The 13,220-nt window shown below is 48.9% G+C and overlaps 1 protein-coding gene across 5 annotated transcripts in view; it reads right to left on the minus strand.

Moving 5' to 3' along the window:
• Positions 1 to 3,381, minus strand: part of MED12L (mediator complex subunit 12L) — a 347,565-nt gene extending 344,184 nt beyond the window's left edge. For 3 of the 5 annotated variants that reach the window (XM_043474003.1, XM_043474002.1, XM_043473999.1), the window contains exons 1-2: positions 2,735 to 3,003; positions 1,621 to 1,845 (exon numbers count right to left, since the gene is read on the minus strand). In XM_043474003.1, the coding sequence (XP_043329938.1) occupies positions 1,621 to 1,719 (99 nt within the window). In that variant the 5' untranslated portion in view covers positions 1,720 to 1,845; positions 2,735 to 3,003. Of the gene's footprint in view, positions 1 to 1,620; positions 1,846 to 2,345; positions 2,365 to 2,734; positions 3,004 to 3,261 lie in introns of those variants that run through there. The other 2 variants (XM_043474000.1, XM_043474001.1) reach the window with 2 other exon arrangements.
• Between the last annotated feature and the right edge of the window lie 9,839 nt (positions 3,382 to 13,220).

The following is a 13,220-nucleotide window of genomic DNA, read 5'->3' on the forward strand; positions in this document are numbered from 1 at the left end:
ATAATCCTCTTCCACAAATGTTTATTAACTTCCTTTAAACCCAGTTGCTAGTGTTTGTTATTTCATCTGTAACACTGAACTTTATTCTGGGTAGGAGTAGCAGGGAGAGATGGGTGGGAAAAAATCTGCAAAATCTCATCAAACTCCTGTCCTCCAGTTAAGCTTCCACCGAGAACCACCTGTCAAACCTTCCCAGCTTCTATCTGAATTACTCCATGTTTAACATGCTAAACCTCTAAAAAGAGTTGTCACTCCTTATCCTTGTGAAACATTATCAACAGAATAGTTTAACCAGAACAAGCATTCTTCCTCTATTATTGAAACAGATACATTTATCAAAAGGGAAGTCTTAAGGACCCTCCTCGGCTTCTTTACAAAGCCCTTTCTGTGATATTCAGTTCACTCAGTCTTGTCCAGCTCTTTGCCATCCCAGGGGCTGCAGTATGCCAGGCTTCCCTATCCATCACCAACTCCTGGAGCTTGCTCAAACTCATGTCCCTCGAGTGGGTGATGCCATCCAACCATCTCATCCTCTGTTGTCCCCTTCTCCAGAGGATAAGCGCTATTATGCTATTAGTGGCCCTGTAAACTTTTAATAGAAGCTTTTTAGGTTCCCAGAAAGAGAAGTTCTGAAATGTGCTCACTTCATGTTTAGCTGAAGAAAACAGAGGATGGGTGGGCTGCAGCTGGCAAGCTCAAAGCACAGCTGGGTAGCAGGTGATCTTAAAAAAGAAAAAAAAAAAAAAAACGGCAAATCCCTGGGCAAATCGTGTAGTCAGGGGTGATCATTATAACTGGAGAGTTGTTACATAATTACTTGTTAACTACTGACAAACATATACACGACTACAAAATGCCATGGTTACTCTGGCCACTGAGGCTAGTTCAAGAGTGAAGGTTTCTCTAATTAATTTCACTCAAAGAAACAAGCAACCCAGGGACCCATTCCCTTCCAAGGTAACCTGACAGCTTTTACATATACAAAACAGCCTCCAGCAATTAAGCCAATAGCTTCTGGGGAAGAAAACCAGTGTTTCCCTGTTAAATTGATTTTTAAAGAGAAGAGGGGAGACAAAAGTACTTTCAAACAGCTATAATATTCATCACCTGGACAAAACCGACTTCCACTGCAAAGTGGAAAATTTGAACAGAAAAGGTCTTCCCCAACCCACCCCACCCCCGTCCCTGCTCAGCTGGCGCAAAACCCAAGACCTGTGTCGGAGGCACTGCATTCCAACATTTTTCAAAAAGTTTACGAGGATTTACCGAAGCGGCGGGGAGAAAAATAAGGCAGGCAGAGGCGGGGGAGAGAGAGCAAGAGGGTTTCCGCAAGGAAGAACCGGGTGAAGCGCCCGGCTGCGCCGCGCAAGGCCCGGTAACCGGGAAGCGACCCGGCAGCGGGAGAGCGAGCGCCCCAGGGGAGCGCGGGGCCTGCCAGCTGCTCGGCCTCCGCCCCCAGGGGTCCCCCCAGCGCCTCCCCCCCGGGCCGGCCCCCGCCGCCAGCCCCTCTCTGCCGACCCTGCCCCCGCAGCGGCGGCGATGCCCACGGGGCCAACTTGGCCCTGGGTCAGCGCTGCGGAGCGCAGCCCCGGGTGCTGGGGAGGCCGCTGGCGCCCTTACCTCCTTCTGCTTGGGGTCCTGCGGGTAGACATCTGGCGGCCCGAGTCGGGGGCGTTTCAGCGGTCTCTGCTCATAGCTGAGAAGCCCGAAGGCGGCCATGATCTCTCATGTTAACCGGCGAAATGAATGAGAGTTGGAGCTGGAGCAGCCGCCTCTGAGCACCAGGGAGCAGCAGTTTGCAGACAGACTCCCTCTCCCCTCCTCGCTCGCTCGCTCGCCGTGGCGCTGCAGGCAGGAATAAAGCAGGTTGGATGCTGCCGCTGCCCGGCACGCAGACGCGACTGATGGGGGCAGCCTTCGGCGGGCACCCTGCTGCGCTGGAGCCCCCCCCCCCCCCCCGGGACGCACCGCCGCCCGCGAGCCCGGAGGTCCTCCCCGGGCCTCCGCGGCGCCGGCCTCCCTTCCCACCCGCCCCCCCGCACCCCGCCCCCCTGTCCCCGGGGGGGAGGAGCAGCTGATGGGAACGTGTGACTTTTTTCACCAATGGACCCAAACCCACCCCAGCGGGGCGCAGGGTGGGGGTGGGGGAGGGGCACAGGGAAGGGGGGGAAAAAAAACTTTTCTTGGCGCCCCAGGCGGGTGGCTCAAGTGCTCGCCCTCGGCGCGGGTGGCCCGCCTAAGCCGAGAGGAGACTGAGGAGCAGCCCGCCCCCGCCCCCTCTCTAAGACAGGGACCCTTCCCCCGCTCGCCGCGCGCCCGGCAGACCCCGCCACCTGGGCGCGGACCCGGCTGGGAAGGAGGGAGACTGGCCCGGAGGGGGTTGGGGACGGACAGGGATGCGGACGGCGGGGAAGCAGCCAGTGCCTCCTAGACGCCGGCCGGGCTCCGGTGGCGCATCCGCGGCTCCGGTGCCCTCGGCGGCTCCGGGCAGGCGCCGAGCAGCGCGGCTGGCGGTCGCGGCGGCTGGAGGGGGCCGCGCTCGCGGTGGCTCGGGGCCGACTTAACCCTTTGCTGCCCCTCCAGGGGCTGGGGAAGGAAGGGGGCGCGAAGAGGGTCGGCAGCGAGCGCCGACGGGAGCAGCGAGCCGCGGGCGTCTCGGGCTCCTCCAGCCCGCCGCCCCCCACCCTCACCCCGACCGCGGCTCCTCCCCCCGCCCCCGCCACCGACAGTTTACCTGTTGGTCCCCCGCTAGTGGGCAGGGGCTGCCGGCAGCCGCAGCACTTCGGCGGCCGCAGCCTCCATGATTCGGCTTGGGATGGGGGGCGGCGGGGGGGGACTGGATTTGATCCGGTTTGTAAGGTATCAGTCTCGCCCGGGCGAGCTCCGGGGACGCCGCGAAGTTTGCCACTGTCTGGGGGCGGCGGACGACGCCGGCTCGCCGCCGCCGGCGTTCTCGCCCCCACGGCCGAGGAGCGCGAGCTTCCGAGTTGGCGGACGGCGGCGCGGCGGCCACACTGAGCATGCCCAGCTCGGCTGCCGGACCGCGGAGGAGTTGGCTGCGAGCGCGCTCCGATCCGCCTCTCCGGGTTTTCGCAGCCGCAGAGCGCGCAGCCCGCGGGCCCGGGCGCCCGGGCTGGCCCTGGGGTGAATCTGGGCGAGGGAGGGGGCGCCCCCAGGACCCCTCTCCCGGCCGCGAGCTGGGCAGTCCGCCTCGACCTCTGTTAAGGTCGCTGTCCCCGTGGCCTGGGCCGGAAACCTCACCTGCGCCGCGCGTGTGGAGTGAGGCGGGGGTATCCTCCCGGGGAGACCTTGGTCGTCCAATCCGCCCGCGCTCCCCGCTAGCTCTGGGGCGTGGGCACCCAGATGCAGGGCCACCTGCCGCGAGCCCTGCGAGACTACAGCTGCGGAGGCGGGCCCGGTCTGTCCCGAGGGGCCCAGCGGGAGGCGCGCCCGGGAGGATGCGCCCGCGCTTGGCCAAGAATGATGGCTGCCATTTATGGAGCCCTCGCTTCGTGCCAGGATCTTGACAGTAAAGGTCTCTGGTCCTTTAAAAAAAAAAAAAGGAAAGAAACTTACAAGGTTTTACTGTACCCCTTTTATAGATTAGAGAAATCGAGTCACATTAGGAAGGCCCGGTGACTTGCTCAAAGCCGCGAAGCAAACTGATCACAAGTTTCTGATCTATTTCCCACAACTTGGAATTGGGAGGAATGGGTTCCTGAGCCGCTCTTGCCTAATAGGGTCAAGTTCCTCCCACCTTGAGGAATTCTCAAGACTCCTATTTCATTCTCTATAAGATGGTGCGAGTCAAATCTAACCCCAAAGCCTTAGCACAGTGCCAGGCACAGCGTATGTGCCTAGGAGATGTTGGTTAAACCTGATTATCTAGTCAAATCTGATGACTTGAAGCAAAGGCGGGGGCGGAGGGGGGGGGGGAGGTTGGATATAAGCCACTGGGGATAGGAGACTAGTTCTTAACTCTTAACTCTGACCTATTAGCACTTCCCAACGCAGCTGAGGCCAATTCAGGCCGGTAGTTTCCGGATTCTTTACTCAATCTGAGCAAATACTTTTAGAGAACAGTTCCACCAAGAAGCGTTTCCCCTGCACCCACCCCAAAGGACTTCTCTTCCACTAACACCTTGGCTGTAACTTCAAAGCTGAATTTGCCCTTGGGGTATAGGTATCTGTCAAATCTAGCTTCCTTGCTTGAGAAATAGTTATCTAACTTTGTTATGAAAATTGTCAAACCAAAATGCAGAAAAAATAGCATAATGAACCCCCAAGTACTCATCTCCCATCTGTGACATCTGTGACATCTAAGCAAAACTTAGAAAAGTTTTGCTGTTTGTGTTTAATCTCTCCTGCCCCCAACACAGTTACATAAACTGGAAAAGACACTGTTGTTCACTGTGGTGACTTGGGTGCACAGCATGGAAACTGGCATGTAGTGGGCACTCAAAAAGATGTTTGTTAGCTGGTGGGATGGATGAGTAGGTGTGGGTGTGGGTGAATAGGTGTGTGGATAGATGGATCTCCAGTGGTATTTTGGTGATAGCTGGTTGGGAGATGTAACCTCAATTCTTCCCTTGAAATACCTAGGCAACAGTCTCCAGCTGGCCTCCACAAAGGAAAAACTTTTGAAGCACTCAAAATCATATCTGACCATAAAGATTTTAAAGTCAAAGTGAGTTAATAATGTGTCCCTAGTGTTTGGGGAAAAGGGAAAAGGAGAGTTCTGTTGATCTCCCTTCTTTTTCCCTCCCTTGTTTTGACACAGTCTGGCATGGATTCTTTGGCCCTTTCAACATTTTTTTAGAAAGTGAAATTTTTTTTTAAAAAATAGCTTCCATAAGCTCATCATTCCTCAAAAATCATCATTTCGCTACATGAACTTCTCATGGATATTTGGTTCCCTCACCCTGACATTTGCACCTGTCACAATCTGCCACCACCTACCAATCCAATTTTTTCTCCTTAATCCCTCACCTCAGTTAGCTCTCACTCATATTTCCAAATATGAAATTCCTGGGCCCTTCACTTTCCGATAGCCACCTAAGGACAGTCCTGTATGAAGCCCACCTCGAACTCTCTTTTTTTTTTTTTTAATTTTTACGTATGTACTTTTGGTTGCCCTGGGTCTTCCTGCTGCGTGCGGACTTTTCACTAGTTGCAGCGAGGAGGGGCTGCTCCTGGCCGCGGCGAGTGGACTTCTCACTGCAGTGGCTTCTCCTGTTGCAGAGCGCAGGCTCCACACAGGCTCAGTAGCTGCGGCTGGCGAGCGCTTCAGCTCGGGCTCAGTAGCCTGTGTGTAGTTGCTCCGTGGGATGTGGAATCCTCCCAGACCAGGGATCAAACCTGTGTCCCCTACATTGTGGCAGGTGGACCCCTATCTACCACCACCAGGGAAGCCCCCACCTCAGACTCTAGAGGCACAAAATGATCTTTTGATTCTTTCGGTACCCTTAACATAATTTTCATTCTCTTATATTTTTCACCAGTTCTATTGAAAAAATAACTGACATCCATCACTGTACAAGTTTAAGGCATACAGCATGATGGTTCAGTTTACATATATTGTGAAATCATTACTGCAATAGGTTCAGCTAACACCCATCCTTTCATATAGATACAATAAAAAAGGAAAGAAAAAAGGGGGAAATTTTTCTTTTTGTAATGAAAACTCAGGATATACTTTCTTAACAACTTTCCTGTACACCATATGGCAGTGCTAACCATTGTCATCATGCTGTACATTATACCCCTAGCTCTTATTTATCTTATAACTGAAAGTTTATATCTTTCAGCCACCTTCCTCGGTTTCCCCATCCCCCAAGCCTCTGCCTCTGGTAACCACAAGTCTGATTTCTTTTTCTGTGAGTTTGGTTTTGTCTTGGTTTTGTTTTTAGACTCCACATATAAGTGAGATCATACAGCCTTTGTCTTCTGATTTATCTAACCGGGCTTCCCGCGTGGCTCAGTGGTAAAGAATCCGCCTGCCAGTGCAGGAGATGCAACAGACACGGGTTCAATCCCTGGGTTGGGAAGATCCCCTGGAGGAGGAAATGGCAACCCACTCCAGTATTCTTGCCTGGAGAATCCCATGGACAGAGGAGCCCAGCGGGCTACAATCCATGGGGTCGCAGAGTCGGACATGACTGAGCATGCACACACGTCTGATTTATATCACTTAGCATAATGCCTTAGAGATCCATCCAGAATGTCACAAATGGTAGGATTTCCTTGTTTATTTAATGGCTGAATAATATTCCACAACATCTTTATCCACATGTCCATTAATGAACACTTAGGTCATTTCCATGTCTTAACTACTGTAAGTATAGCTGCTATGAATTAGGGATATAACTGCTATGAACTGGGGTTACAGGTATCTTTCCAAGTTAGTGTTTTCATTTCCTTCGGATATATTCCCAGAAGTGGTCATTCTCTTCTTTTAATATCTCATCATTTATTGGCATACTTGCAGACTTGCCACACAGAACAGTCTTGTTCACCATCCCCACCTCACCCTCTCACTCCTTCCGTTCCAGAGCTGATCTTTAGGCTCACTCAGGCCAGTTAGCCACAGGGTCTCCTGCGCCTGAACTTCCATCACGGTGCTGGTTAGTACAGCAGAGAGGCACAGATTCTTTATCAAATAACGTGGGTCTCGTTTGCTACTGTTCCTGTGGGAGTGAAAGCTTTAGTCACCCAGTGCAACCCCATGGACTGTAGCCCTCCAGGCTCCTCTGTCCGTGGGATTCTCCAGGCAAGAATACTGGAGTGGGTAGCCATTCCCTTCTCCAGGGGATCTTCCCAACCCAGGGATCAAACCCAGGTCTCCTGCATTACAGGTGGATTCTCTACTATCTGAGCTACAGGGAAGCCCACTGTTCCTATAAGGGGCATCTTATCTTTTTGGTTAATGACCCTCCCTTCCCTAGGCCTGGGAACAGTTTGTACAGAATATGAATTACTCAGAACACAGAGGCTCCCCAGAGAGGCCCCAGCTTAGGCCTAGCAAGAAGAGATGAGTTCAGGTGCCTGAGGAAGTTTAACACAGCTGGTGAGGGAAAGGGATTGAAATGCAGGCAGAGAAGGAGGAATTATAAGCCATTCAAAGCATATGGGACTTTATCCTCCAAGTATGAAGTTAAATCTCTAGGGCTGCTTTTGTGGGTTGAGGCATGTTAAGAAGTTTGTAAAAAGGGGTGTGACCTTTTTTCTTGGGTCACATCCAAGGACTCCTCAAAGATCTCTGAGCCACAGGGATCTTCCTAGCTGCTTCTGTCCTTTCTGCTAGTCTTGGTTTTTCAAAATTCTGCAAGGAGTCCCTCACAGTTGAGTCCTTTCTTGTGTTCTTGGATGAGGTCCCTTGAAGACAGCTCACGGGCTGGCTTTTTCTCCCTGCATGTAGTCTGTGGGGAATGCACAGACGCCTTTGCCTGTGCACACTCTGGGGCAGGCGTTTTCTCTCCAGCCTTATCTCCTTGCCCACATGGACACGTTCTGCAACACAGTTCTTCACCTTGAAAGATCTCAACTCTAGGTCAGAGACTACTTCTTTGGGTTCTTGCAAACTGCAACAGACAGAGGTTAAATGTCCAGACCAGTGATCCCCTCAAAACTCTTTTCATGAGGCTTGAGGGGAGGAATAACATTTCTTGGGAGAGAGAGACATAATCATATTCGCCAAGCAGATTTCAGAAAATGAGAGTAGAGAATGGCTAGGAGCAGAAGCAAGGTGCTGGCCCTCCAGAAGCAATGTTCCCCTTATCCTTATTTTACAAATTAGCACTGGAGGCTCCGGAGGTGAAGTTCGCTGGCTCAAGGCCATTGGGTTAGCGAGTGGCAGAGCCGGGGTCAAACCTGGGCCCCTCTGACTCCCCTTTTATTGTCAGCGTGCTACCTGTATTAATTACCGTTTACATAACACTTATAGAAGGGAACCTCGGAAGACAGATCTTGTAGAAGAGAAGTAAAACTCCCGACAGCCCACTCTGGCATCGTGCATGCTTCCACTCAAGTGGAAAGGAACAATTCTCCGTGTAGCGCCTGTAGGTGAAGTAATTAAAGTTGCTGGTTTTCCCCATGGGACTGAGGCTTGCCCAGGTGTATGTATTACTGTGTTTTGTTAACAGATTGTCTAGAGGCAGTCTTGCTTATTTTCAGTTTTTCTTACATCCCCATTACATTTAAATGTATTTATCCCATGCCTGGTTCTGAATCAAAAAAATAAAAATTCCCCCTTTCTTTTAGGCTCTTAAAAATAAGACAAAGGAAAATAAGAATGATTTGAGAAGGAATCAAAATAGAGGAAAAGACAAATGGGGGATTCATCTGGGGACATTCCAACCAAATGAAATTTTTAATATGGTCTTTAGGCTGTTTAGAGAAATGTAAAGAATACAGACATAAAGACTTCCTAAAGTAGTATTGACAATATAATTACATTGCTATTCTAAATATATACTTTTACATTTTCTGGTAACCACATTAAAAATGTAAAACTTGATAAATTAATTTTAGTAATACTTCTGTTTAACCCAATATAAGCAAAATATTGCATTTCAACATGTGGCCAGTCTTTGAACTGTGGTGCTGGAGAAGACTCTTGAGAGTCCCTTGGACTGCAAGGAGATCCAACCAGTCAGTCCTAAAGGAAATCAGTCCTGAATATTCATTGGAAGGACTGATGCTGAAGCTGAAACTCCAGTACTTTGGCCACCTGATACAAAGAACTGATTCATTGTAAAAGACCCTGATGCTGGGAAAGATCGAAGGTGGGAGGAGAAGGAGATGACAGAGGATGAGATGGTTGGATGGCATCACCGACTCAATGGACATGAGTTTGAATAAGCTCCGGGCGTTGGTGATGGACAGGGAAGCCTGGCGTGCTGCAGTCCATTGGGTTGCAAAGAGTCAGACATTACTGAGAGACTGAACTGAATGAGATATTTTACAGCCTTTTTTTTTCCTGCTAAGTATTAGAAATTTGGTGTACACTTTACACTTATAGCATATCTCATTTCAGACCAGCCACATTTCATGTGTTTGGCAGCCACATATGCCTAGTGGCTACCATATCCGTCAGCCCTACTCTAAAGGGATGTTTCAGTCCTCATGAACCTGTAACATGTGGGATCTTAGTTAAATTACTGAGAAAGCAGGAGAGTTTCCAGATTAAAAGAGCAAAAAATAATGGAAGGAATTAAAGAAGAGAAAGGTCAGAAAGTAAAGAAGAAGCGTAAAGACAACTTGGGAAGACAGTGGATACCCAAAGAGCACTTAGTAGCTCAGGAGGCAGGATTGTCACGAAGGCAAGGACCTGGAAAGAAAACTCTGGGGACTAAAAATCAAAGGATGAGATAAGTGAGTTTTGAATTACAGAGCTGAACCAATAACAAGGCTGAATATTTAACCTCATTCACCACCAAATTGGTGTGTGCCACATTTACAAAAAGAAGGACAGCTCGTTGGTTTCTACAGAGGGACCGTGGTGCACACGGCAGGATCACATACCCAGGTTTTCGGCACCAGAATCCTATTTTACTCCTTTACCCAGAGCTGCTACGTCAGACAAATGCTACCCAAACTCAAGAAAGAGTTCAGCAGAAGATCAGAATGCTCGTTTATTGACATACTGGAATAGCCCTTTCCAGGGACTGAAATAGGGATAGCGCCTTATTCAGATCACCTCCAGCCAGTTTTCAAGTTTGTTGTAAAAACACATTAGTAAGCAGAAGGTTGTTTTAGTAAGCATAAAATTAAAGCAAGGAGAATTGAATCATCTCTGGGGAACGTTCACAGAGTGCCCCCACAGTAGAACTCACCTCCTTTGTGACCGGAATGGGACACGTGCCACACCTCAGCGCAGGGGTGTCTTTGGAGAGTTGTTACTGACCAGGGCTTGTGTTGGGCATCCCTTGTGGCTCAGCTGGTAAAGAATCTGCCTGCAAAAAAAAAAAAAGAATCTGCCTGCAACGCGGGAGACCTGGGTTCGATCCCTGGGTCAGGAAGATCCTCTGGCGTAGGAAGCGGCTACCCACTCCGGTATTCTTGCCTGGAGAATTTCATAGAGAGAGAAGCCAGGCCAGCCCAGCCCATGCTGTAGTCACAAAGAGCCGGACACGACGGAGTGACTAACACTTGTCCTCTCCAATGCTTGTATTATTTACTCTATGGCCGGGGTTCCTGGTGGTCTGCAGGGTTTTGTTTTTTTTTTTTTAGGTTTGTTTATGTTGGACTTGCACGGTCACTCCTGGACTCTAGAAAAACCTGCCTGAACTGGGTCCACATTCTCAAGTGACACTAATGTATTGGTGTGGAGGCAGACCTGCCCTTTGGAGTGCAGCCTGTTGTCACAGCCCCAGCTGACCGGCTCCCCTCAGAGCGGGGCTCACCCACCTGGCTCCTGTAGCCCAAGAGAATGAGTGCCTTATTATACGGGGACATCTGCTAACCAGGGCTGGCTTCAGACATTCCTGTTGAGAGAGACATATACAGAAAGAGAAGTTCGTTTTCAGTTATCCAATTCTTTGGTTACTGCTTTCTTAGTGTTAGAGATCCAGCCTTCATCATCTATTAGTTACAGATTATAACTCCTCTGTTAGGATGTTTTACATCTGATGAAAGTGCATCTTACAAACCTATATTTATTCTATATGAAGTACTTCAGTTCTCAGAGAATTCTTTTCCCAGTTCCAGGAACATACTCTTGTACTTCCTTATATACCTGCTACAGTCACACAGACAACATGGAAGGCAGAATCTAAATATTACACAAAATATCTTGACAGATTGAAATGATAAACTAAATTAACTGGATCAAATTTGATATAAGAAGAAACTCTTTTCCCCCACCTACTAGACATATCAAAGACTGTTTGGTATCTACTGTTTGTTAAATCTGAAGTTTAAATTCTAAGGAATAAAATATAAATGCTGCCAACACTTTGATCTCAGGAGCATTTGGGGAATAGCAGTGCACAAATCAATTACATGAATCCTTTATATAATAGCATTTTTTAATTAATATTGCTAAACCATTGCCCAACATTCTCACCACTGTGCCTTTTTCCAAAGCTGTTAACAAATCATAAAATTTAGCAATTTGATTTTTATCTTCCTTCATTGCTTCTGCTCACCCTCTGGCAGAGTTGCTATCAATCAGCCAAAAATGTCAGCAAGAAGATGGAAGAAACAGAGTTTCTGCTTAGTTTTCAAATAGGAAAACCAGGGCTCAACTAATCCAGAAGTGGCCACAAGTGATCAGATAAAGTCAATGGCCCAGGCCACTTCTGCCTGCCCAATGTGCTTCAGCTTGGTCCTCCCCCAGCTCTTCTCCCTCTCTGTTCCTTACCTGCTAGTCTCTCCCCTCTTCTTCTGTTCCAATCTATGCTTTTCATAGCCTCTCCAGCCTCTTTTTACTGATGCTCAAAAAGGACTCTTCCACCTCCTCAATTCAAGATGTTCATCACTGCATCCCTAGCTGGCCCCAGTTTCTTATTTGCAGGACAGGACCAGGTGGCTGAGGTTACAGGGATCGGGACAGAAGGGAGAACAGCTCTTGGCTATAGTTGTGGAGGGTGGAGTTGCAAAGTGAAAACAAAAAGCATGTCTTAGAGACAAGCACGGTCACAGACATGCACATGTTGCAAATGAAGATGGAGTCAAATCAGCAAAGGAGCCTGGAGGAGTCAGGAGCTGTTGGCCCAGGTGAACAGAAAGTGGTTGTGATAACTGTGGGAGGCAAGGAGCACTTGGTGCTTCTTCAAATAGACAGCAAACATCTCCCAACTTGTCCCTGTAGAGTTACTGCATAGCTCTACCCACTCTTAAAGGCCTATTGATTCTTTCTTGCCCAAACTTCTCAGATTCATCCAATTCTCAATAATCCCTCGGCTACAGCTTTAGTCAAAGCCCTGCTTAGACTAAACATTTCTTGCTTTGGATTTTCCTTATGACCCAACTTGGGTCCTTGCCCCGATTCTCTTTTTGAAACCCAACACAAGAGGTTACCTGTTTAATTTTTCAAAAATCCTCATTTCACTATGCCATTCCTTGCTTTAAAAAACAAACAAACAAAAAAAAACCTCTTTGCTAAATTCCTGCTACTTTAAAGATTCAACTTAATCTGAAAATCAAGTTGTTTTCACAATATGCTGAAGGGGTCCGGGCTGACATGGGTTAAGTTTGGGAAGTCAGTTGAGGCATCATCCAGGGAGGCTTTATTTCCTCTTCTTTAAAGTGGAGGATTCCACTCCTGAGCAGTGGGAGCATTGCAAGGGGACACAATGAGTTTGGAACTGCTTAAATCAGTCTGCCAGAGAAGTCATTTTCAACCCCACTGCCTCATATGCTTGAAGCTTGTCAATGCCCCGGAGATGGCGCTTTGGGGCATTCTGATTCACTCTGGGGTAAACTAGGTAGAGAGGAGCAAAAATAAAAAGCATTTTCATATCCACACCACAGAGAGATCAGTAGAGTCCTGGCAGAGCCTGAGTTCCTCATTCTTACAAGGAACTATGGACAGGATAGATGAGCAAAGCCAGTATCTTCCATTACCAGTAGGCTATGGCATTTGCAGGGAGAGAAGTAATGGAAATAGTCATATATGCCACAGTGGATCCTTAGCTGCTCCCACCTAATAGTGAAAGAAGGAAACAACAAACCCCAGTGGTCCATTCAGAACAAACCACATTCAGCCAGGTCCAGCAGGCAAGAAGGTATGGCCAGATAGCCTGTGATTATTTGTCTCTAATTGTCTTCAAAGGTCAGTGACGTAGGCTTAGCTGCCAAGATAAGCAGTCTGAGCCAGTTCATCCCTAAATCTGTACAGAGACCTTCTCAGATCTGGATGTAAAGCCCAGAGCATTTGAGAATCCTGAATAAGCAGGTAGAATTAACTCACATACTGGCTCAGTGATACCCACCAGGTCAAGCCAGTAGACCTTTGGCTTCATCTATTTGGGAAGTGTGTTAGTCAGTCAGTTGTGTCCGACTCTTTGTGACCCCATGGACTGTAGCCTGCCAGGCTCCTCTGTCCATGGGATTCTCCAGGTAAGAACACTGAAGTGGGGCGCCATTCCCTTCTCCAGGGGATCTTCGTGACCCAGGGATCAGACCCGGGTCTCCTGCATTGCAGGCAGATTCTTTACTGTCTGAGCCACCAAGGAAGAGTTTTGCTCAAGAAATTCAATTTGCTTAACATATATTTA

Source organism: Cervus canadensis, chromosome 7 (assembly GCF_019320065.1).
Source record: "Cervus canadensis isolate Bull #8, Minnesota chromosome 7, ASM1932006v1, whole genome shotgun sequence".
Classification (NCBI taxonomy): Eukaryota; Metazoa; Chordata; class Mammalia; order Artiodactyla; family Cervidae; genus Cervus; species Cervus canadensis.